At 39.2% G+C, this 26,902-nt stretch overlaps 1 protein-coding gene across 2 annotated transcripts in view; it reads right to left on the reverse strand.

The window, feature by feature from the left end:
* Positions 1-24,643, reverse strand: part of TMTC4 (transmembrane O-mannosyltransferase targeting cadherins 4) — a 58,309-nt gene extending 33,666 nt beyond the window's left edge. For both annotated transcript variants that reach the window (XM_027730769.2, XM_027730772.2), the window contains exons 1-6: positions 24,563-24,643; positions 22,100-22,315; positions 17,417-17,532; positions 15,172-15,388; positions 11,085-11,172; positions 133-230 (exon numbers count right to left, since the gene is read on the reverse strand). In XM_027730769.2, coding sequence (XP_027586570.1) covers positions 133-230; positions 11,085-11,172; positions 15,172-15,388; positions 17,417-17,532; positions 22,100-22,261 — 681 coding nt within the window. In that variant the 5' untranslated portion in view covers positions 22,262-22,315; positions 24,563-24,643. The remainder of the gene's footprint in view (positions 1-132; positions 231-11,084; positions 11,173-15,171; positions 15,389-17,416; positions 17,533-22,099; positions 22,316-24,562) is intronic.
* Between the last annotated feature and the right edge of the window lie 2,259 nt (positions 24,644-26,902).

Consider the following 26,902-nt stretch of genomic DNA (forward strand, 5'->3'; position numbering starts at 1 on the left):
TTATTTAGTTTTCTGAACAGAACAAAAAGGTGTGCACGCCATTAGCTGTGGAGAAGATTAATCTTTGTAGGCTTTACAACTGCGATCTGACAGATCTTGAGGTCAAAATTCAGTCAATAAGACAATTCTTACCAGTATTGTAATTCCTTGTTCTTTGCACAGCATGGCTATTGCACCTAGGATAACACTCACCAGCACCCAGAGTATAGAAAATGTATGTCCTTCTTTATCTGTCAAAATAAAGCATGCCATAACTTTAGGTTTACACATTTCAAGGTAAAGTTAGAAATCTAAATTAAAATTAGAATTAAAAAAAATAAACAGCATTTAATCTCACAATCTTTTCTACCATTCAAGCTACGAATACAGAGACTTAAAAAGCATAGGGCACCTCTTGCAATATGCTGGCATTTGTCCCATTATTGCAGTCATTTTCTGTTCTAAGAGACATTAGAAATTTCCCCATTTGCAAGATGTTTTAGCCAGATAATTAAAATGGCAGAAGCTTCACATAGTTTCCACAATTCATCATCTGCAAAGGTTAATTCCCAAGATTTAGAAACATTTATCATCCTTAGCTAGAGCTCTGTCATTACTGGCCACTCTCTTCCACGTTACCATATGAACAAGAAATTCTTTCTTTTTTAATGGTTACTCATGAAGTATCACACAAAAAACCTGTTTTAACTGCAGTCTAACCTACAAAGGCACAATGAGCTGCTTCTCCAGGGTTACTGGAGTACCTCAGTTACTTTCATTATCACTGCAATAGAATGCCATGGAGCTCAAAAATTTCAGCATCTGAGCAGAAGCAGTTAGTTCTCACACTCAGCAAGCAGTTTTACAGCAGGGTGAGGAACTCTGGGGTTAAGAGATCAAGAATAACTACAGCTTCTACTAAAAAAAAGAAGTCTTTAAAGACTGTATCATGTAGCTGATTTTGCGTACTACAAGCAGGCAGACATATTTGAGATAAATATAGCAATAAACCCTTCTTCAGCCAAGGTCCACAGAGTACATGGGTACTTCACATAAAAACATATCTGTCACAACCGCTACTCTGCAGGCACAAGCAACACAGGGAAGCACTCTGCTCATTCAGAGGCAGTTTCTTGATTCAAGTAACATGGGCTCTACAGGCATCACAAGAATCAATCTTTGACTTGGCACGTCAAAAAACAAAGTTGAACTCTACATTCATTGACTGAATCCCTTTCCTACTTTCCTTGATCTCTAGAGCAATTCTTCTCTACTGGTAATGCGGGTTTGACCCTCAGTGCTTAAAGAGAACTGCAATAATGGTCTCTGGAAAGGGCAAATGGCAAGATTAAGATTAATTTCACCAGAAGTAGGCACCTACACCTAAGACAGTACACTAAGATACCTTTCTAACTGGTCAAGAGGACACCTTTAGGGATTAAGTTACTTAATTAAATTCAGTTGAACAGCTTCCAGAGAAATAACTCTCTCTATTCACTTATTATACAGGGAAACTGCTATACTAACTAGCTCAAATGTTCTTGTGTCAGATACAAACCATAACCACAAGTGTGAAAAGGATCTGTGGACATTGGCCTTCTCTTTCATTTTGAAGCAGGCTTCTTCTTTTGGGGCAGAGAGCAGAAAATTTCATAAAAATATGTAGAAGAACAGGTTTTGAGGTTACTTGTAACACTCCTTTCTTACTTAACACTTAAAGCTTCAATAGAGCGAATATTAAGATGTTTGAGATTCATCATTGCAATACATAGTGGGCATTTGATCCTTTTCCCTCCACTCCAAATTACGTACCCAGAGGTGAGGTAAAACTTAACAACAGAGGTGTAAATGTTATACAGTTAAAAGACAGCTGCCTTTTAGAAAAGAGTCATACACTTCTGAATAATTATCAAAACAAAACATGGAAATACCAAATACATAATGACTAAACTAAAGAAACATTGGAACTAGAAAAAAATAAAATGCAATGGGGAAACTCCAGCTCATGTTATACAGAAGAACAACTGAGCGTTGCAACTCATGGAGGAAAAAGCTTCAACATTTGTTCTATGAGTATTGCTTGAGTATTGTTAAGACAAAAATAAACCTGTCCTAAATACATCCCTTGAAGGAGCTCCTCAACTCTTCAGACTCTGCAATATGACAGACTGTTCAGCCAGTTCTTGAAAACCAGTTTTGGGGTTTTTTTTCTCTTTTATTTTTTAATGTAGAAATAAACTAGCAAAGAAAATGCAAGGATGGAAGGCAAAGTCATTGACAGTGTTCACAAAATGACAATCAGTCATCCTTAGTAAGTGTAAAAGGGAAAATAGTGAAGACAGCCAATGGACTTCACTGTATTCATGGAAGTAGACTTTTTTCTGCTGAGAGATTTCTTCTTCTCAGAATCAAATTCTGGTGGAAAGGAGTCAGGACAACTAAGCACTTCTCACAGAAGCAGTATTCGGTACACAAATACACACTGTCTTAACACGGAAGATGGTGGGAAGTATATATAGTAAGAGACCAGCTGGCAATTCACGAATGCTTTGATGATTCAAAATGCAGGAGTAACAGGAAAAAGAGAACTAGGTCAAATCATCAAGGACAAGTGTAACAGCAGAACATTTATACAGCAACACAAACTCAGAAGGGTCACATCACAAAATGAAAAAAAGTAATGCATGTAAAAAACAAAACCATAAAAAACAAATTCCATAGATATATCAGTAAGATGAGCAGAAATAAGGAGTTATTCTAATATTCATTGGGAAATAAAATGGACAATACCAAGAAAATAGAAGTGCCTTTTTCTTTCATTTTTTCACAAAAAGGTCAGCTAGAATCAGACAGCAACTACAACACCAGCAGAAAGGGAGCAATAACAAAAGCAAAAATAGTGAACTACAAGACACAGAATTCATAGAGAAGTTAATCTGTTTAAATTGCAATGATTGGTTAAATTCACTCCAACAGGTCCTATACAACCTGGAGTAACCTTAACTGTTACCTCTGAGAAATCATGAAAAATACATGAGAATCCAGACGTTTGAAATAAATTAAAACAATGCCCACATGCCTACTTTTTAAGAGGAAAAGAAATGAAAGGATAGTCTAAAGAAACAAAGTTAAGCCGACTGGTCAAAATTACCCAGAAAAAAACTCCCACTTTGACAAAATATTTTCTAAGTGACACTCTAAAACATAGAAGGATACGCTTAATTTTTTGCCAAATAATTATTTTAGTCATTTATATAGAGCCAAGTATAATTTTTGACTTGGAGAGAAAAAAAATAGTCTCCCCATGAAAGCAAAGCTGTAAACACATCTTATACCTTGACCTCACAAAGGCATGAGAATACCATTGGAAACGGTGTGAAATATGCCAGAAAAAAATATGGGCTGCCTGAAGTTAATATAGAATGGGTACAAATAACAGCTGGAGAACTACAGTTAGATACTAGCTCGCTGTGAAAAAATAGTAAAGATAACATTCTGTATAGGGTCCCTCCTTTGTCTGGCTCCAACAGATAATTTTAAACATTTGGATGAAGGAATAAAAATATGCGTATGAAGACCAGAAGTGCTACCAGGCTGCAATGGCCAGGAAGCATACAAAGGAGAAGCCAGAATTCCATTGACAAACTGGAATAATCATAGAATTACAGAACGGCTTGGGTTGGAAAGGACCTTAAAGATCATCTAGTTCCAACTCCCCTGCCACGGGCAGGGACTCCTTCCACTAGACCAGGTTGCTCAAAGCCCCATCCAACCTGGCCTGGAGAAATGGTCTAGTCAAATAAAAGAAAAAAGAAACCATTCAATAGGTAGACATTCAAAGTTGTACAGAAACAGGTTTGTCTTCTTGTGAAAATCCCATGTCTCAGATGCCAGAAATGTCTCAGCATGCCAAGTAAAGCCAAGCTTAAGCATGGACTCTCAAAGATGATAAAAACACTCAGCAAAAGAGCAATAATGAAGGACTCAAATAATGAGCATCAAAAACCTGGACTTTAGTAAGGCCTTTGGCACAATCTCCCTGGCCCTATCATCCTCATGGAGAAGGTGTTGAAGTACAGCCTGTATGTGCAGTGAGATGGACTGAAAACTACCTGAATGGTTGGGTCCAGAAGGTGGTGATCAGTAGCACAAAGTCTAATCGGAGGTTAAGTGTACTCAGGGGTCAATACCAGGTCCAGTCCTGTTCAACATCTTGATTAATGACCTGTATGATGGGGCAGAGGGCACCCTCAGCACATTTGTTCATGGCACCAAGCTGGGAGGAGTGGATGATATGCAAGAGGGTCATGCTACCGTCCAGAGGGACCTTGGCAGGCTGAAGAAGTGGGCTGGCAGGAGCCTCATATGGTTTGATAAAGGGAACTGCAAAATCCTGCAGTGAAGCCTCCATCCTTGGAGATATTCAAAAGTCATCTTTTGGACAGTCCTGGACAATTGGCTCTAGGTGACCCCGCATGAGCAGGTCAGCTCAGGTGACCTCAAGGCCCCTCCAACCTCAGCCATTCTGTGATTCTATAATTGAGGTCTCCTCCTGAAAACCATAATCTCTGTTCCTTTGTTTTCTTTTGCAGTCTCAAAAAAGTCAATACAGTCATACAGAGAATTGCAATTTTATTAAAATTCATCAATAACTAAACTTCAAAGAGAAAGAATTTCAATTAAGAAACACTTTATCTTGTGCTTGTTCCTGGGTCAATACGCACAACACACGTCCCCCCACCCTGCCTCTAACTGCAGAAATCTCAGTAAAATGGATACAAAAGACTGTCATTCAGCAGTGGTTTCAATCTTCTTTTTTTTTAAAAAACAGTGATTTGAAAATGTAAAGCACTGCATAAGTGCTAATTATTACTATGAGATACACACATGCCAACAGAAGTAATCAGTCTAACAAAGCATTTTCCCCTAACAGGGCATTGCTTCCCACTAGAAAAATCCTGTGTCAGAAAACGAAACTGATCTTTCATTGGCACCTGTGCCTGGTTGAAACTGGTACACCATATGTGGTACACCAGAGTGGGCATTGTGCCACTCTAACAGATGGACAAAACTGTAAGCATGCCAAAGAAATAGAGTATCTAGCTTATTTTTTTTAAGCTAGAAAAATATAGTGTTTCGACTCAAAACCAAAAAGTGTTGCTCAGATTGTCCCTCTTTAGGAGTACATTAAGTCTAAAAGTGAGGGGTTTCAATAAAATACCTATGTAAACCATAAACAAGCCACAAGGGCTCCTCCATTTAGACTGCTAGACTTAAGTATAAGCATTTCTAGAGTAAGGATGCATACACAAAGTGTTTTACAGTGTAGAATTGACTGATCCTAAATTTACGAGCAATACACTGAAAATGCACCTCAACTCTGCCTTCCTAAATGCTAATCCTATTTCAAGAGACCTTATTTTCCAGTGTCCTAAATGCACCAGTCAATGAAAACAAGCTCCTTAGAAGTGAAGGATATGAAGAAAATGCTACATTTAGGGTACCAAGCTTAGTCTTATTGTAAAGTCAAACTAACAATATCCCAAACAATTATTATCAATTCAGACACTTAGGCATTCAGCATCTCCTTCTTCAAAGGTAATTGAGCAATTTAGGGCTCAGCCAGGTGACAGCTTGTAGCAGTTTAAGAAGTGACCATCTTCAGGTGAAACACACTAATTGATTCTGTGAAAGCACCTACTCCGTTGAAAGTTGAAGCAAACCAAGTTATGTTGAGTTCCTGCAGGAAGGTTTAATTTTTAGCTGAAAAGGATCATAAACACTCATATATTCCACTAATGTGCTTTGTCTGTGGGGATGGTGCCTTTCAACTAAACTACTACAAATACTCATCTAGCCAAGTTCTGAGATTTCCCTTCTCATGAATTGCTAAGCAAAAGGGGAAGAATTACCTAGTCTTACAAGATCACATAAGAATCCACTGTTAGAATTAAATTAAGTTTGAAATCTCCTTGTGCACATTCTATTTCAGCTCATCTCAGTGTTTCACTTAACAATGAAATAAAAAGAGCAAATGCCATTCTTAAACATATCCAACCATCTCAAACTCATTACATACAGGCTACACTAAAGGAAGCATCTATGCTCTCAATTACACGATCTTGGAGAAGCAAAAGTTAACATTAATTCTAAAAAGAAAAAAGTTATTGTTTTTCCTCAGCCCACTAAAATTATAAAATCGTTAGGTTTTCCACTTACAACTATTCCCTCCCAATGTGTTCAAATATGAACAGTAGGACACATACTTGAGAAATCACGGCCTATATGTTTAACAATAGTAAATATCTCTTAACCAATAGCAAAATAGCTAACAAATTCCCCATATCTTAACAATGACCTCTTTCACACAGGAGACCTAAATATTTTCAATCTGTAGGAAAACCTCCATAATACAAACCACCAATATTCATAGAACTCATCACTACAGTCTACTTTGCATGCTTTATTAAATTAGCAACGAACAAGTGGATGATTAATGGGCAACTACACAGAACAGAACAAAACAGAAACGCACAACCAGAACAAAGCCATTTTTAGATGTTATAATGCATAAGCAAAGAGTTGATCCCCTTTTTAATATCCAGGCCAATATTATTCACATGGACCAAATCATGAACTCCTCATTTTACATTACTCAGAGATCGCCAATGCAGATGGCAAATACATGCAACTGGATCACTGTCAAAACTGAAGACAAAGGAAGGCAAAATGAATACTACAGCAGTTTTAAATTGCCTTATGAATTCCCAGAGAAGCTGCATTAAAATTCAACAAAGTTAATAACCCACAATTCCCTTCAGAACATACCTAAACAGTTGTCAGCTCTTGCTGTCTCCAAAGCCTATGCAGTGGATTTGTCCCCACAGTTGTGTTTAAAATAGCAGGACAGAATGAGAACAACAGATTAGTTCTTTGCAATTATAAATGTTATCCTATCAAAGATGGTAACTTCAAAAACTGTATATTGGGAAAAAGGAACAGAACTGTAGAACTTCAATAAGACATAATTATAGCCCACATAGTGTTAAATGCCTATACTTAAAAAAAAAATGCTACAGATTCTGGGTAAAAGAAAGTGTCTATCCATAAATCCACCAAACCCCCAAATAAATCAGGCAAACAAGCTGGAGTATATCTTGAGCTTTACCAAAAAACCATTATTTTCCTTTGGAAGTCTTCCAGCCTGACACTGATATTTTTCTGACTGTTTTCACTATTATATATACTTTCTCCATAGTACTCCCAAATCCTCCTCAGATATTTTATGAGTTTTTACTTCCCCACAAAAAAAATTAAAAATCTTTACATTCATTTTCTCAGGTGAAAACAAGCACTAACCAGTCTTCCACACATGACTTTTGACTCCTTTTCTTTAAAGAATGACAATTTATCAACTACATCTGTGCTAATGAAACAAACAGATTTGTTGAACTCAGCCATCCACAACTTTCACATTGCCTTGCTGCAAGAATAGTCAGATTCTTTATTAAAGACTTAGATAATCTATCTGTCTGATAGTAGCATTGGGATGCTGCTGGTAACAAACCAGTATATGGCCACTGAGGACCCAACCATATCAGTAGCATCAGCTCAGGCTTTTCAGTGTTTGTTTTACTCTGATGCTCACTTACAGTTCATTAATAAAGACAAATTGGCATCAAAACACGTTTTGGTAACTGTATTCAAAAGACAATGCAAATGCAGTCCACAAATCCTGAAGGTCTTAACAGTTGTACCCTCTTTTAAGTGCTCCAAAAGAGTCACGCTACTATGCACCTATTAAACAATTAAGAAAAAAAAATAAATCAACCTTTGATAGTTCTTCTCCTACTCCTTGTAAAAATTTGGTGAGCTAAGCACTACGTATATACATGTGAAAGTCAGATCCAGGAACAAGGACACATACAGTTGACCTACAGTTTAAGGTCATGCTTGCCTTTAATATATAAAAAGCCTAGCAGAACAAAAGGAAATAGGATGTCAGAACAAACTGGTACAATCTACTTTTGTGTAGGATCATCATAAAGCAGCTCTATTTGATTAGAAACATAAGCTTGATGCAATGGAATGCACAGAGGGGTTTTTGGTTGTTTTCTCCCCCTCTTTCTCACTAACAGATTATTCCACAAAGATAAATTACCATTTTGGTCTGACCTACAAAGTGAGGCAACACCAACTTTTAACTGGCACTAGAACTACAAATATGCATGGACAGTATCAAAGACATTCTGGAAGGAAAACATTCTGAGAGCAGAAAAGGTATTTTTTCTTTGCAGCTTAGGAGATACTTGCTAAGTCTGTTCTTTATATGTGCATGTTCTTTACCTATATTCAGAGTAAGACCAACTTACATTTGGGATGAAGAGTTTTTTCTGTCATTGACTCCCTCAATTTATGCAAAATCAAACTCAGCTAAACTCAGATAAGAAGTTCTTTACTCCTTATTTATTCTATTATTTAAGAATGGTTAAAAGAACTGTTCATGAAAGGAAATTCACACCACCAAATGGAGGCATCCAAGGGTAAAATTTTCTACTTACTTTACAAAACTACTGAAGAGTCATACTCTACTACAGTCACTTCCCCATATTTGATTACCTTTTCTTGAAGCCTTTCATACAAAGAATCACAGAAGGAGCTCAGGTTGGAAGGAGCCTTCAAAGATCATCTAGTCCAATCTTTTGTGGGAAAGGGAGCCTAGATGAGACCACCCTGTCCAAATGCATCTTGAAAACCTCCAGTGATGGGATCTCTGCCACACCTCTGGAGAAGTTGTTGCAGTGACTGATTGTTCCTGCTGTAAAAAATGTCTTTCTTATATCAAGGTGAAACCTTTTCCAGTGCAAATGTACCCATTGCCCCTTGTCTTCTCCATCTGAAGAGCGAGCCTCCATTCTTTTTGTAGATGCCCTTTCCAATACAGGCACTTCCCCCCTTTCCTATACAAGCACTAACGTTCAAACAGTTGCTGGCTGGACCAACCTCCACTCCCAAAGGAAAAAAAATTATTGCCAGGGCAGAAAGTAAAACTGGTAGCGGTTATTGGTGGGGTTCAGCTAGAGAAGACATGAGTGCAGTGGTGAACAGGACTGCTCTTTTGGGCAAGCTGGAAGAATGGACCTCATGAAAATCAAACAGCACCATACAACAGTCAAGGCTGTGGGATTGTCTAGGCAGCAACTCTGCAGAAATGGGTATGGAGTTCCTGGTTGCTAAGCTGAAGATGAGTCAGTAGTGTGCCTTTGCAGCAATGAAGGTTTAAGGAGAGACTCAAGTATGTAACATGGATAGAAATTCTCGTGTACAAAGTCTAAATTTCCTTTAGAAGTTGCTGAGGGAAAGGCAGGCAGTGAAGGTGACAGTAGACATTGAAAACTGATTTGAAAGACAATGCTGGCAGACTGTAGCTTTACTTGGCAAATTTGCTTAAGAGACATAACTCCTTCCCTATTATGATGTAATGTCCAACAAAAAAGAGTAAGTGCTGCTTAGTATCTTGTCTTCACAACAGTTTCCTTCTTCTATATCAATGACATGAATTTCAGTCCAGGGTTACTATTAAAATGACACTGACTTCTAAAAGCTATCAAACTGGCCTTCACAAGTTGTACAAGCACTTTGAGTAACCTTAACCAGAGTACACATTGCATTCTTAATAATTTCCGAGATGTCCTCCATAACAAAATAATTAGAGTCCAACATAAGAGTCTCCAATGGTCATCCTAAGAATTTGGCTCTTGAGTTTTCAAGTAAAGATTATTACCTCTGCCTTACAGGCGTACCCATACCAATACACTGGAAAGCACACAGCCATTATTTTCATCTGTCTAATTTACTCTTCCACTAATACAAGCAACATCATAAGTACAATCATATCCAGGAAAATAGGTGAGAAAAGAAAAAACCAACAAGTAAGAAGCCAAGGCCAATTTTTATCAAGAAATTATTAGTTCAGTTGAAAGAAATGAAACCTACTCAAAGGGAAGAAAAATATATCAGAAGTGAACAGGAATCACCCTAAGTATCATTTGAAGTGGCAAAGATTAGGTTAAATTTATTATATCAACAGTAGAAATATGCAAAATAGTTCCAAACAATCTAAACAATTAACAGGAGCTATTCACAGCATCTTACAGCTCACTGTGCACTAACTTACTCCCCTCAGCCTACACTAAGGTCTCTATGATGCCACAACTATGTTGTTAAGCTATATCACAAAGTCAGCTCAGATACTTCTGAAATACACTGACAACTCTGGTTAATCATTACAGGCCCTGCCTATTGAGCCAATATACAACCTCTTCAAAACACAGCTCCTTATGGGTTCACCAAATGATTCCCATATTTCCTGTGGTGGAGCACATTAGGATACCAGATTGCATGTGCTGCATAGTTTTTCATAGTCATGAATTCATGCATCTGCACCAAGATAATTTCTCCACGACTGTATTTGAACTGCCAACCTGCATTCAGATCAAATAGTACAACAGAGCTAAAAGCTGACTTGAAAAAACATCTAAAAAGGAATTGTTCATATTAAATACAGCTGTCTTACAAAAACTCTATGAGTAACACTGTATTCAGCACTATAAGCCAGCACTTTCATATTGCAGAAACTTAGAAGGCTTACTCATACAAATAATTTTTTATAATTCATTAAAATACAACTGAGGTTGCTCAAGTTTGTTCCCATTTAAGACATCGCAACATAACAACATAAAATATAGTAAAATATTTAAGAATATACATATGTAGGCTTAATTTCTTTCTAAAATACTTATTAAAATGCTTTATTATACTTCTAAACAATAAAACATTTAGCAAATAAGCCTATTATAAAATAGACTTTTCTTAAAATAAATTCATAGTGTTTAACAGAGACTAGGGACAGCAACCTTTCCAGTACTTCTAACAATAAATACCTGCTAAAGCAGGGTTTTTTAAAATATATATTATGAGGGTATAAACATTAATCAATTTAAACAAAACAATCTGACATTTTTAGTTTTGTTATTCTTCTCTGAAATGTACAAATGCTGAAAATGTACACAACAGAAAATTAAAGGGGCAAACAGAATGCTTACTTTCTCTAAAGGCTTTACAGTAGCCAAGGAATGACAACAAAAAGAACAGGGCACACAGTAGGTCTGCTCTGCCAACAATCCCAGCAACCTTAAAAAAAAGAAGAAAGAAATTTCAAATTATCAGATTTTTATTCTTAGAAAACCTGAGATAAAGGTACACTCACAAATACAAATTGAAATACATAAAAGAAGACCACTGTATCACTGCTTGTTTTTTTTTAACGTGGTTTATTGGATTAGTGGTACCCAGTTTTTTAAGATGCATCCTAATTTTCATTGGGTATTTCTTAGTATCAACTACATAAATGATTTGGCTTTAGTTTATGAAAAACTGCTGTTTTAAGAAATGAAGAAGGACTTCACTGAATAAAATTTAGACTCTATACAATTCTATCTATCTTTTGGATCAGACTGCATTTCAGTAGAACTCTTAGCAAACATGGAAATATAAAATGGTTTGGGTTGGAAGTGACCTTAAAGACCATCTACTTCCAACTCACCTGCCATGGGGCAGGGACACTTCTTACTAGACCAGGTTGCTCAGAGCTCCATCCAGCCTGACCTTGAGCACCTTCAGGGCTGGGACATCCACAGCTTCTCTGAGCAACCTGTTCCAGTGCCTCACCACCCTGACAGTAAAGAATTTCTTCTTAATATCTAATCTAAATCTACTCTCTTTCAGTTTCAAGCCATTACATAGCTTTGAAGCCAAACATCCTGAACCCCAACAAAATTGGCAGCTATGCTGAAACACAAATCAAGACTATTAACTTTCAGAAGACAAGCCAGCTTTTGAATTACAGTCTGAATACTTAGAATGGACAAATAGCTTCCAGCCTGCAGATCCAGGGCAAAAAAAAAAAATTCCACCTCCAGCAGCTTTTTGTGTTATATTAATTGTTTGCATTAGACCTACCTCCAAATGCATCTTGTAACAGAAGCTGTACTAATGCAAAAGAAAATGACAAGTGCCTTCTGGGACCTTTGTACTCCGGATCTGTGCCAACGTATTTAAATCAAGAGCAATCTCAGGGCTATCAGCAAGCCCCTAAAATGTGTTTATAATAACTTGCTGAGATACAGCAAGTCATATTTTTGCATCTTCAGTTTTCAATTACCCAAGTGTCAGGATACACCAAAAATTTTTTGTGGAAATCATAACATGGGGCTGGCAGGGGACTGTATAAGCCCTGATGCTGGAACCCCACTAGAACATACACAGCAGTGGTTGTGGAAACACCCCTTACTTTTCAGTCTAGCTCTGCTTCCTGAAGTGCTGGGTGCCATGTTTTTAGATGTACAAAGAGGCCTTTCTGAAGCAGAGCAGGACAGCAATGGGGGTTTTTAAAATTCACTTTTTGAGATTATGTTTCAGGGACAAAAGCAGTAACTTCAGTTCTTGTATAGTACACCAGTTGTGCCACTTTGTGTGTGATACAGAAACAGGAAAGTAAAGAGATCAATTGTGTCTTCATTTTGTTTAAAGGCACCTGCTTTTAGGAAAAGGGCATTTTTGTGTCAGTCTAATGATGGGGCAACTATTTCTAAATAACATTAGAGAGAAAAAGTGAAGTGTAGAGGCATGAGAGTATGACTGATTCCACTGAAGAGAGAATCTCCCACTTTACCCTCAGCTTCACCCGAGCACAGTAAAAGAAGAAACTGTTTGACTCCTAAATTCAGTTCAGGAAAACTTCTTGATTTATCTAAAGCCATGCACCTAACTTCTCTGCTTCTTTTTCTATCATAAAGAGGAATTACAAGAATTAACTCAATAGCTGTGGAGTGATTTGAAAGGTGAAAATAATGAAGTGTCACTCTTTTTCAGGAGCCACTCTCGCTAATGAGATAAAAGTAAAGGTGAACTGACACAGTTTTGAAAATAAATGTCCACTTGTTACAACAAAGAGATTAAGGGGCTAATAACACACACGGCCTCAAATGACTCCAACAGTACAATGTTTGCAAGATCAGGCATAGAGACGCTGGTAACAAGGCAAATTTTAAATTACTATCAGATATATTATTATGCCCATGATTCATTTAGTATTTAATAACTGAAGTATTACAAAGAATAAGCCTTTTTTTGACCAGAGAACTACAGCATAAGACTGTTTACATGCAGGTAGAAAAACGATAGTGTTTTCCTTACATAGGTACTGAAAGCATTACACCTTTCAAGATCTGTTTTACATGACAGTTTGTTTTGCTGTATATACCAAAACCCAAAGCAGCAAACAGACAGATTATTCACAATTTTATGTCAAAATATGTCATCTCATTTCAAAACTAGGATGTCATGATACTTAAAACTCACAGATTTAAAATCATGAGGAATGCTTTTTAAGACATGCTGCCAGACACACACTCATGCTAGAACTGTAGCACTATAATGATGACTGCTTCAGTGCAGCAAGATTTATTATTCACCATGTAAATGATCAGAGGCTTTTCTTCATCCTGGATCTTAGAAGAGACATGATATATGAGCATGCTACTTTTTTTCCCCCTCCTCTTCAAATGTTTGCCCAAAGCATATGAAAGTCTTCAAATTTCAAATATGCAAGCAGACTGCATTATTTATTTGAGAAGACAAAGGGCTCATTAATATCTGCATGTTGATTTAGATTTATTTTTAGAGTCAAATGGAGTTAAGAATAAAACTATGGATATTGATAAAGGAGTCAATAGTAGGTCTATAACAAAGTTAAGACTCAAGTGACATTTCTCTTTACACGTCAGAACATCGGAAGCACTGAAGGCTTGTTTTACTTTACTCTGACATCTAAAACTGGTTTTGGAGAACAAATACAAGGGGCCCTTCTGACACTAGCACAATGCACTCTCACAAAGAAGTTACTGCGCAGGCAAGCAACCACCAGAATGATTGGCAAGATGTTTTAGCCACACTGCCAAAAATGGTGCCAAATTACTAATACATAACTGTGCACCATTTCTAGGTTTCCGATACATGCAAGGTCTCCAGTTAGCTGAGAGGAATAGCTTTCAATAACCTTTTCCCCATCAATCATGTGCAAATGCCAAAACGATGGCGTGTTGTGAATAAATGAAAAATCAATGCCACATATGCAGAATAAGGTGCAATAAGGATTCAGTGTTCATTGCTAGGACAAAATCAAAATTAAAGCTAGTACTTTTGCTGTTGCTCAGACTGTTCAAACTCTAACAAAAAAAATATCCCACATTGGGTTAATTTTATATTTCATTTATTCATTACTACAAGATCAAGAAATCAGTGACCACACCCAGCAAGTCCACTGGCATAAGGCTGTAAGATTTTCTTAGTACAAAAGAGCTTTTTAAGAACACCATCTTCTTTTCACTATAATTTCTACACAAGGACTTGAGCTTTGGCCAGGTATTTTGATTGGCTGCTATACATGTACCATGTTTCTATTCTGCATCTTTACAGCTTGAACTTCCAGCCACTGTTATGCTTTTGCCTGCAGTATTAAAGGGCCCACTACTATCAAATTTGTGTTCCCTATGTACATAATTACAGACCGTGATTAAAAAAAAATCCTTACATCTTCTCCTTCACATTAAAAATATAAACCCATGGAGTTTGATCTCTCATGACACAGGACGATTTCCAGTCCTTTAATCATTTTCATGGCTCTTCTGAGCCCTCTCCATTTTTCCCAGTGTTGACCTTGCAGCATGGATGCAAAACTGGATGCAGTATTCTAATAGTCACATATAAAGTTCATATAATGCCCCTGCTCCACCTTTCTATCTCCTTGACTTTTTTATCAAAGCAAATGGAAATTAAAAGTAATTAGGGAAATCCAGCAGTTAGGGAAACTCTGTAGTTTAGTCCTACGCTTCTTTAGGTATTGTACTTAAATGATTTATCTTCTTTAATAAGGCCTAGCCCAGTGGAATTACAAGCCTTTGGACATACTAATCATAATATTTGATTGTTCTATTACGACATTTGCCAAGAGAAGCGTTAAGAATATATAAAAGCAATGTGTAGAGTATGAGGCTATGACAGAATTAATTAGTCAAGATGGTCAAGAACTGTAAAGATAAAAATCATTGCAGATAATTATTCAATACTTACACATTCAGTGTGCACTGGATGCACAGCGAAGAGCAAGGCAGCCAGAAGAGAGGACTTTGGAGCCAGGTTTAGCCGTCTTCCTTTATTACTGAATTGCAGTCCACCCAGTAATATTGAGAACACATCAATCATCAACACTGAGATAGTACAATGCAGTATTATATTGATGACATGGAAACCAACAGGGTAGAAGCCTCCAGCAAGAAGGTAATTAATTCTACACAGATACAAAAATATTAAGGTTAGAAATTACAACAATGTTTAGAAATATGCAAATAGAAAAGCTAAACAACCCTATAGCAAGATCATATGCACACAGAAAAAAAGCTGACACGTCTCAGGACACATGGTTTACCATTTCACCACCAAAATCAGCTAGAAACAATGTCCCCATCTTAACTTCAAGGTATTCCTATGGAATATCATATTTAGCACAGTATCTATCCTCTCTAGTTAATGCTATTATGTTAATCATACTTGAAGTTACTTAGAACTGGCTTTTGGTTGACAACACAAGCTCAGAGTTGCAATACAGGAGTGTCTTGTGGATAAACAACCCAGTTTACTGGGGGGATACCTCTGGGCTTAAGAGCAGCCATGTCCAAAACCAACTTGATGAAATTATTTTAATTAAATCCACACAGTGAGGAAACTGAAAGCACAGAGACTGTGATTTCCACTGACATTCTAATTGAAAAGGTCCTAGTATTTGGACTGACAATGTGGAAATTACCTGGGTACAATCAGTATCCACCCAGAAAGCAGTCAGTACATCTTAGTAACTAATTTATGAGACTGGTTAGAAAGATGTTTCATACAAGCATTAGAATCAGAAGGAAGTGTAAGTGAAAATTCATTCTAAAACTCTATTCAAGATAGGAACTCTGCAGTAAAATGGGGAGTGAGAAGAAAAGGGGGAAACATCTCATTATTATCCAAATACTTTTATCAGTAGGTGAGATATACAGAAACTCAGTTTGAATAGGGAATTTTATATAGTTCATTTGGTTAATCTGCATCTGGCATGAGTGAAATCTATTGAAAAACCCTAGCCTATTATAAATATGATACACATAAAAGTTGGAGCGTAGGGAAATTAAGGAAACCAATTTTTCACTTGTGAAAATAGCATTTTATGCACCACCTCCACAGGCTCATCTACATTTTCAGATATAGTAATGGTTGTATCCCAGTTTGCTCTTTAAACTAACCAGGATGTTACTAGAGATGGAATATACCACAGAGACCTTGAAAAAAAGGAAAGCACGCAATGTGTAATGCACTGAAAGCTTTAATAGGTTTAGGACTCTGACACATTCTATTCAGTTGCATATTTTTTGTGATGAAAATGTGAAGAAAGTCCATCAGACAGCAAAACCCACAGTGCTAGATACTTAAAACACTGACACTGCACCAAGAATCAAAGTTTTTGCTTGAATGAGGACTAAGACTGGGACTACTTCTGCACTTAGTCCCTGGCTTAGAACACACACAACTGCAGAACGAGCTCCAGGTCCCCATCAACAACATTGAGTCACATGGGGAAAATAAGAAGATTGAGTCTTCAAAGATTCTCAGCATTACTGTGACAAACTTCTACTGCTTGCTCAAATCTTTGTGCAAAAAACACGAGCTAAGCATCTAGAGAAGTAATCCTCTTAAACCGTTAGTTATTTGAGAACACCAGCAAGACATATTTACAGGCAGACATCTCCCTGGCTACGATTCTCAGACATAAACACTCACTTAAGTTAGGATATCCAGGGAAAGAGGTGGGAAGACTATTCAGTGACATGGTGGCAAAAGGCCACAGTACATTGATGCTATTTATAAAATAAATCATTTGACAGGTAGCGGGAAAGTAGAGAACAGAAACTACAATAGCAGTATAAGTGGCAGCATGGCTAAGGGAACATACATAGCCTAGTTCTTTGATGATGTGACCTACATACTAAACCATACTGCCCTAGTACGAGCTATATAAGAGCATAAGATGAAATCTCTGGAAAGTACATAGAAATATAGAATGTCAAAATAATGTATACTTTGGGAAGGGACCAAATGGAAAATTAAAACTCAATTTGAGATTAAGGTAGTGAACAGGAAAATCATATTTAGGGAAGGTATCCAACTACCCTCCAGATACTTTGTTTCTCTCCTTTTCTGTTGCCTCCTCCCTAAAATCAATTGAGCTAATATATGTTAAAAAAAATATTCAGACCTGAAGCAAAAAGATAAGTCTCACCTGAAAGTTAGGACAGTTAGTGGTCGATATGACTTATGACTGGTATTGCTGCTGAGTTTGCTACCCCAAAAGTCATGATACCACAGGTCACCAAGTGGGGTTTCTGCCCTGAGGTCCTGAAAGGAAACATCATAAATTAGCAGATTCTTAACATTCCTCTTTTGTTCAAAGCAGCTAAAATACCAAAAAGTTCTAATAATACAAACTCATACTAACACGGACATAGCAGTTTTGTTGGCTCACTACTGACATTTGACAAGGTACCCAAGTTTGCAATGAACATCTGAATGCCTGACATCATAAAGGCCCTGATCTTGGATTCTGTAAGCAGGCATAACTACATGAAATTTAGAGCTATGCATATTCACAGTGGTTTATAATCTGGTCAATAGCTGAGATATGAAACACATAAACCTTATAATTTTGTAAAAAGTCTTTGATTTTAGGTCTAGGTTATCTTGCGAAGCAGGCCAACTACAAACAGCTGCAAACAGCTACTGTTTTACCGGTGTCAGTAGCGCAACTACTAATGAAAGCATGAAAGCAAGGAGACTAAAGGTAGAAAACAACAATTAGTTCTTTTTGAAGCCTTACTTCACACAGGACACTATTCAAATAGCTTTTTTTCAATTATTTCTTAAAACATGAAATCAGGAATCAACATCTCTATACGCTACTCTGAAAGATTAAAAGCAAAAGACAGAAAAGTAATGAATTATTTTATTTTGGGGTGCAACTGGGGACATTAAAAAAACACCACAAAAAAAAGTCTACTCTTTCCTTTTATCTCCAAGCCATGCTGATTATTAAAAGATCCAAAAAATGTAGGATGTTGAATGGAAAGCATTCCATTTGGAAAGGAAACATAAGGATCTTGGTAGTACCTGCCTCAGTTTTCTATAAGGACAAGCTTGGACGCTCAAACTAACATAATACTCGCCCCTTTTCTCCTCTTCCCTGGCGCAATTAACTATGAATTTATGCTATAGCAAATGTGCAGCTTAAAAACACTTGAGAGAGAACCTAGGAACAAAATTGTACTACCTAGTATTACACCTGCAATCAGCAAGTTACTCTACCCCCACCTTCTGCCCAAATTACAGCCAAATTTCTACATCCTAATAACTGGCTGCTGCTAAACCGAACCTAAAATAACTTATTTGTTATTATTCTCTCTTAACATATTCTTTCATCCATCCAAAAACAGAATAAAAAAAAATCCAACAAGATTTCTATCACTTGATCAAATTCAGCCAGTATTATATAACTGATTAAAAAAAAAATAGGAAGGGGAAGTAAGCTAAAATTCCTAGCACTGTCAAATGAACTGAAGCATTCTCTAACAGGTTACTAATCAATACTCAGAAAAGAGAGCAGGGATAAAACTGCAGTCTGAAAAGTCCTATACTGCAGCTGTCAATTAAGGCACTCTCAGGGAAATTCTTAAGAAATCAACACTCGCAGGGGAATCCTATTTGGGTTTAAGAATTATCAAGGTGAAAAGTTTCTTCACTTTCTCACAGATGTTTCTACTGCCAAGTAATAGCTAAAAATTTCTTCTCCCAGAACTTCTCTAAGGCAATTTTAGCCCTAGGCACCTAAATTCCTGTTCCATTCCTCACTGGTATGCATGAACCCTACAGGTCATAATTTGACTCTCAGAGCAGGACCGCACTCAACCAGCAGCTCACTAAATCAATACAGCCTGCTTTTCCAGGGCAAGTTGGGAAAGGAGGTACACCAACTTCTATTGAAGTCTTTGTACTCTGCAGGGGACAATTGTCAGAGGGTGGTGTGGCCCTAAGACTGTTTTTCCAACCAGCAGCACTGCTCCTCATGTATAGTTGCCAAAGAAATGGACTATGAAAGAGAGAGTTTTCTTTTTCACTGTTAAAAGTTTAAAAGTATGTCTTTATGTCACAGATGGTCTTCAATAACTTGAGATGGGAAATATATTTGAGATGCACAAGGCTTGATTTCCCTTTCCGCTATAATCAGTCATCTTTTGTCTTCATTGAAAGAATGCAGGAAAAGCTGAATGCATGGAATTACTTAGTGATTAGATTACACTTACACATGACCTAAAAATCTTCAATTGCGTATCTTGCTCTTTTATCCAAGTTCTGTGAGGAAGTTCCTTACATTAATTTTCCTACTCGGTGGACTTACCCTAAAACAGGAACAATTTTCTCTAATAGACACAGCTGTTTAAAAGCTACATATGATTTCCTCTTTAAGAACCTAAAGTAGATATCAAAGAATCTCTAAATATTTGATTAGTAGCAGCTTACAGACAGCAGAGTTCAAGACTTGAAGAAAGGTCAGTTTTTCTATAGAGGCTTATGAAAATGACATATTGTGTCTGAAGCTCTGCCTAATCCAACTGTTTGTCTTGCCAAGCTAGTAAATAAATAAAGACAAAAGTCACTGTCATGTACCAGTTAAAATGCTGCTTAAAATGACAAGAAAGCATATGGAAAACAGCCTTCAACTCCAATAAAATCTAGTAACAGAATGTTCCATGATACAATAGCCATGGGGTCAACTAATGGTGTATCTTTCACTAAAAAAACAAAAAAAAATTAAAAGATTAGGGTGATGCAGGTAGTAAATACTGTGTGGTAGCCAAGAAAATACCAGTGAGTAATGCTCAGTAAATCTACAAAATTACTTCAACTGCTGTCTCTCCTATTGAATAGGAATAAAATTTGCTATGCTTTGCTTAATAAACTGTGCCATTGCTAGATGCTCTCCCTCCCCATTAAACTGGTAAACTCATTGTCTCTGCATTTTTCTTGTGGATTTTGTATTTCCATATATTTATATGACCCCTGTGTTAAAATGATATTGTCAAAGAACCCTTATTTAATATCTAGGGAATAATAGAGGATTTTGAAGTGAAAAATAGAATCAGCTTCACAGTTTTTCAGACATACAGACTAAGTATAAATTAATTTATTTAAGCAGTTGGTTGAATTTCTCAGCGTTGCCAACAGCTAGAATCCTAGTGTTGTTGTGCTGCATGGAGAAACTGAAACATTTTGAAAGTAAAGACTGAAAGAAATGGAAAGAGATTACAAGTGTGGAAATTGCACATTAACAAAACAATCTGTCTTGTTTCAACATCAGTCTTTTGTTCATTCTTTCAGGAAATATTATAAACAGGTCCCAAATAAAACTTTGCAGAATGAAACATTGCCTAGAGCTGTGTAATTTACAACACAATACTTCTTTAAAAAAAAAATCAAACAACGTTACAGGTTCTTAATTTGTCTACAGCATTCTCTTGAAAGCTTTGTGATTTATTTCCAAGCTGGCAGATGTATTATCCCCCCATATATTTACAACTGAAGGTATGATGACTTACACGTGCATAATAGAAATTTGTCTAAGGAAACAGTAATTCTGCAGGATTCTAAAAGACACGTTATGATAAGTTGCCTCCAAACCTTGTGCAAGGCAAAAAAAAAAAAAAGTGAATTGTGTTCTTCTAGTGGTATGAGCCTCCAGATTATCCTCCTTGTAACCCCATGGTTTCAGGAAAACAGAACCAGCAGATAAATGTGATTATTTTTACCCTGTGCTTCTCTTTCCAAACATTTAATGAGTACCTTCCAGAATAGCATAAAAGCTGCAATACCAAGACCCATCCATGGGCATAGGCTCACTCACCCCTACATGTGATCCTATGAAGTGTCTCAACAATTGAAGACACTCAATTCCTCAAAGTCAAAAGAATCTCAGCTAGAGGTTTATTTGAGTCACATGTTAATGCCTAAGCATTTCAAGGACTGTTCACTGCAAGTATGATCAGTTTTAAAACAGAGCACAAGAATACTCTGCTTCTATTTAAAAAAAATAATACTGTTGTCACAGGAACTTTTACTGGGGAAGAAGCATAGGAAAAGGAAGCTTTGCTTCCTATAACATTTTTGTGGTATAAACCACAGCTGGAGGCTCCCTACACCCTACAATAGCTTAGTGATGCATTATGTGTCTTGCAAACAGAGTAAGTTTGTTTCACTTGGCTTATTCATTTGTGACCCTGAGGAGATACTGAAAAAAATCTCCTATTAACATCAATGGGTATCAGAAAAGCCTACTGCACACTCTTACTGACTTAGAAATGAGCAAAAAATTAGACCTATAGACAGTCTTGATGTACAGGTACCCTGTGAATAAGCATTAATTAAAATCACATACAAAGTTGCTGCAACCCCAGATAATGCTTTATTAGATGATAAGCAGGCAAAGTCCATTTGGAATGGCAAAAAGAGCTCCCTTCCCCTTGACCAGATATCAACACTCATTAAGCAGAGCATCTTACTTGCAAAAGAATGAAAGGGGATGCATTCTGAGGTGGGGGGGAAAAGAAGCTGTTTAATTTGTTTCTTTATTAGAACCCAAGTCATGTTATCGAAATAGCTTTAGGAGTAAGATTTCGCTAAGCATATTTAGGCTTCTAGGTTTTTGGTAGTGCACTGCTGCACCTCTTGTTTTTCAGCCTTAAATAAGGCTTACTTTAAAAAACACCCAATAAAACAAAACGGAAAAATGAAGTTAAAAAAAAAGGAAGCTCTTTACTAGGCTGAAACTTTGGGTCTACTTAGATCAACTGTTGCATTATTTTTTTTCCTATGACCATTTATGCCAAAGGGTGTGAGGGAAAGAAGAGGGACAAACCTTATTATTGATGATGGCTTCAGAATCATCGAAGACAAAATCTCCATCATAGCTGTTAGCAAAGCAGAGGAAGGAAATTAAAGCCACAACCATTTTAGCCCAGTATGATGGAAGGAGGAACCATGATATGTCATGGTCCAGATTAGGTTCTGTTTGTGCCATTCTGTAAAATGCTTGTTCCAAGCTGAGAGCTTCAGCATTATGTTGGTTGAAAATCTGAAATACAGACATACAAATCCATGGTTATAGTCACATTTCAGCAAAAAAGGATTTAAAAATGGAGAGTTGGGTTGGGAGATGAGAAAGCTGTATGAAGTTCCATACAACCTTACATTTTTCTCTCAGTGCATTTCATAATTACTGGAACATACCTAAACGTAATTTTGTACTTCAAACAGGGAAGTAAAGGCAGAGTTTCTCATGGTTGGAGCAGAGAGAAATTCTTAGATTCTAAGATAAAGCTTTGCTCTAAAACCTAGAGCAAATCACTGTTTTTTGTTTCTTACTGTTCAAGTAATACAAACAGAGGTATCATGGAGACTGTGGAGCATTTATAAAGTTCTGTAAAGAATGATAAGCATTATAATTTCCTTCCACGTGTGAAAAGCAAACCATTAGTTGCCAAAAGAGCTCAACTCTCTTCTGTTAATCAAATTAAAGGACCTAGTCTCACACATTTCCCCATGCAAGGAATTCATACAAGCATCCCAGATAGACATATGGAGATAGGAGTTAATGGAATAGGCCCTAAATCTCAACAATTTAAACAATGAGACAACAAGACCCATAGAATTAAGACTGGACCAGTGTTCACTAGATCACTCTGCGCACCTTAAATACAGGCTAAATTCCACAGCTGTATTCATGGGCTCATGAGGTTGTTGAGGTAGATGAAAAAGACCCTACAATCCTAACGCACTGAGCAATCCATCAGTGCGGAGGTACTAAGGCTGGAGTTTTACACCCATGAGCCACCTTTACTTGGAAGGATCTCTTTCAGTGCTCTGAAGCCAGCCTTCCGCCTGGACTGCTATTCTGCCTCTGCTTCTCTGGTGCTCCAACTCTACTGGGACTGGTCTTATTATCAAGTGCTGGTATAAATGGCAAGGGGAGAAGGTTACAAATGGAAGGAAAACTGCAGTGAAACCAGGGCAGAATATGAAATTTTTATTTGTAAGCCCAAAGAATGATAAGCACATATACTAGCCTATCTGCAGTTTCTTCTTATTTATTTGCTTTTTAAATCAAGCATTGCACTCCTGAAAACATTGCATTTAATATCTTTATATAATCTAGGAAAAAAGCTCCAGTGCACCCCTGAAAATATTGCATTTAATGACTTTATACGATCTTGGAAAAAAGCTCCTGTCATTTGGCTTCTGGAACGGGCTCGATCATTAGAGCTGCTATGGCAATTGCTCTGTAGCTTTCTGTTTTTGCAACACTGAATTCCAGTCTCCGCGTATTCCCAATTCATGCACACACACATGCACAGGGACAGGCGGTACTCTCTGTCACATCAGTGCCCCTCCTCACTTCGGGGAGCGTATAGCCGTGCTCCCAAATTCCGATAAAATCAGTAACCTGGAGCTGTACAATCTGAGAAGCTGGAGCTCCCAGGCTGAGCAAAGCAGCAGCTTTAAGAGCAAAACCTTTTCTCAAAGTAGTTCACCCTTGCGCTCTTAGTTTGACGGAAACAAAGACGGAAAGCGTGGCTGTTAACTGAGGGAAGTGCACCGCATTGCTACCAACAGCACGGATACAGCATCAGTGCCCACCAGGCAATTAAAATATTTAATCTACTCAAAATTAATTTCGCCCTGAAAGTTTCTCCAATTACTCCACTGATCCGGCGCACAGCTGCTGCCGGCCCTCTTCCCCGCGGTCCAGGAGGCCGGGCCGTGGCGGGGTCCCTTCTCAGGGCAACGCGGTGACCGCACGGGCACCGACGAGGGACAGAGGGACCGCCACCTCCCTGCGACCGGCGCACACGCCACTGCCCGGCGGCGGCGGCAGGGAGAGAGGGAGGGAGGGAAGACACCTCCTCGCCGCCCTCTCCAGAGAAAGGTGAGCCCGAGCTGACCCGGAGAGCACCGGCCCCGCGCCACAGGCACCCCCGGCAGGGCGGGCACGGGGCGTCCCGCCGAGAGCGGGGGCGCCGCCGGAGGGCTCGCACCGAGGGTCGCCCTGGCCCCGCAAACTTGGGGGCGTCCCAGGCGCCCGGCGGGCGGTCCCGGGGAAGGAGCCGGCCCGGGAAGGCAGTCGGTGGGCGCGGGGCAAGGCTGCGCCGGGAGTTCGACGGAAGCTCTGCCCCGCTCGCCGCTCCCCTTTTGTCCTGGCGGCGGCGGCGGCTCCGCCGTGGGGGGGGGGGACCTGTCCCGGCTAGCCCTCAGCACCCCCCGGGCCGGTTCCGCCAGCGAGCGGGGCACGGGCGAGACCCCCCCTTCCCCTGCGCTGCGTTACCTGCGAGGACACGAATCCCGCCCGGCATCTCCCACCCGGGAGCGAAACTCTCGCGCCCGGCGAGCCCCGAGCGGAGCGGCCCGCGGGGGAGGGGCCGCGGCGGCCTCGCCTCCGGGAAACATCCCCGCCGCCCATTGGCTGCGGCCGCGGTTAAGCGCGGCGGGCGGGGGCGGGGCGGGGGCGGGGCGGGGCCGGGGCATCACTGGCGGCGGCCGCGGGGCCCGTGCGGGTCCTTCCTCCGCCGTCTCAAACTCCGCGCCCCGCACAAAGGCGGGGGCCAGGCCACTCCCAGCGCCGCCTGCGCCGCGTCTCCGGGGCGCGCCGCCCCCTCTGCCGACAGGTCCCTGTCCGCGCACCTGGCTGACCGCGGGGCGGAGGGGTGGCCCAGGTTAACCGGGGTGTGCGGGGCTGCCCAGCGCGGGGGGCGCGGAATCGCGTGTTTCCGTGCCCCGAGTCCCGCACTCCTCCCTCGAAGGCGAGGTTCCTGCGGCGGCGGGCGTGCGCGAAGCGAGAATCCCCTCGGAAAGCAGCTACAGAGCCAGTGGAGCCGAGCGGAGCGGGGCGGGGCGGGGGAGGGGGTCTTGTCGTGTCAGGGTCTCGCTGCCCAGAGGGGATACTTGGGTGAGCTGGGCGCATTAGCAGAGGGTTCCAGCCTTTCTGTAAGGGGCCATTGTGCTGTAGCCGGGGTTGTTGCAGGTGCTCCCCGCAGGACAGGCACTGTAAGGAGGCAACAAAAAGGCTGTATCAGGTGTACATAATTTTCATCACTGCGATTTCCTGGTAAAAGAAAGTGTGATTAAACACTGAACTGGTAATACCAAATGCTCGGCAGAAGCTTCCCTGAAAAAAACCCATTAAAATCTTTATATGCTGAAACTGGATGAGAAATCCTGGCTGTATGCCAGGCAGTGACATACGATTTGTAGTGGGAATTTTAAGATGTTTGCATTATCAAGTGTCAAATTAACAAAGTTATTTCATGACTCCTTTGAGGCTTTAACTCTCCAGTGGAAGCACTGCTTTGGGAGGGCTTCAGTGGCTGCCACTGCCTAACTTGTCAACTGACACCTGCTTTGGAACATCTGCTGCAACATGGGCAGCTCAGCTTCATGTGATGGAGTAGCTGAGCCAGCACAATCGCCAGGCTCATATATTATTCAACTGTATATGTGAAGCTCCTGCTTTTAAGGTGGTAGGCTGTAACCTGTGCTTGTTTAACAGCCACCACAAAGCATCTGAGATACTTCTCAACTGAGAAGTGGTGGAAAGCTGGTGACTTGCTGTCATCAAGCACGTGAAGCTCTGTTCACTGACTGTGAACTTCTGGTCCCTATGTTAAGAGAGCTAAATATGCAAAGACCTGCAAACTGGTAAATTAAGCATTGTACTTTAAAATTATCTTGTCCGTTCTGGCCTTGTCCCCAGCTCAGTGATCTAAGTAGGTACAATCAGGAAGCTTTGTGTTTTATAATTTTCTATCATAAAATGATAGAGGTGAAAGATGTCTTTTTTACTTTTGGGTCGTTTAGCCTTATAAATGCAAGATAAAATGTGAGATAGTCAGGAAAAGCATGGTTTCTAGGTTTCTGCTACAATTCAAAGCATTGAGATTTATATCACTTCCTAAAAATAGGTGGTTTGCCATACTAGTTCATGATGAGGAAGTAGTACTGGTTGATGTCCGTTTCTTGACATTTCCTTACTGTTTCAACTTCCACTCCCCAAACTACAACAAATATGTATTAAAAAGTCAATTTCTTGTCAATAAGAATTCTCAAATTCAACAATCTTTCTGAGATCACAATATTTATAGACTTTTTAATCTGTGTTTGCTAATGGAAGGGGCCCAAATCAGAGGAGAGGTACCCAATTTAGAAAGAAATCCCTTAGTTAAGAAAGGCAGTCTATCATGTATTTTATGGTGTCTTCTATAACTTCTAATGAAGTAAATGAAATTTCAGTTCATGACTAAATTTACATGTATGTAATTTTTTTTAATTTAAGCGTATGTAAATATATGTAAGGTTCTGTGAATCAAGGCTGAGATTTGCCTCACCAGACTGTGACAATTGCTAGACTTGTACTAGTTGAGTCACTTTGACATTTCTGTGTTACGTTTTGTTCTGTAGTGAGTTTGACTTTATCACATTTGCTGATGTGAATGGACCATTAGTAGAAATAAATATATCACATACTCATCTTGTAGCTCCTTTGCTCACATATCTTATACATCTGCACATCCTTGATCTATGCTTTATAACTAGAATTTCATTTGTTCAGTGTAAGTCTGCTGATATCATCAGTTCTGGTCAAATATGTATATTTCCACACAGCCAGATG

The sequence above is a fragment of the Pipra filicauda genome, unplaced genomic scaffold (genome assembly GCF_003945595.2).
Source record: "Pipra filicauda isolate LSUMZ 115617 unplaced genomic scaffold, ASM394559v2 scaffold125_size2111803_pilon, whole genome shotgun sequence".
In the NCBI taxonomy this organism is placed as follows: domain Eukaryota; kingdom Metazoa; phylum Chordata; class Aves; order Passeriformes; family Pipridae; genus Pipra; species Pipra filicauda.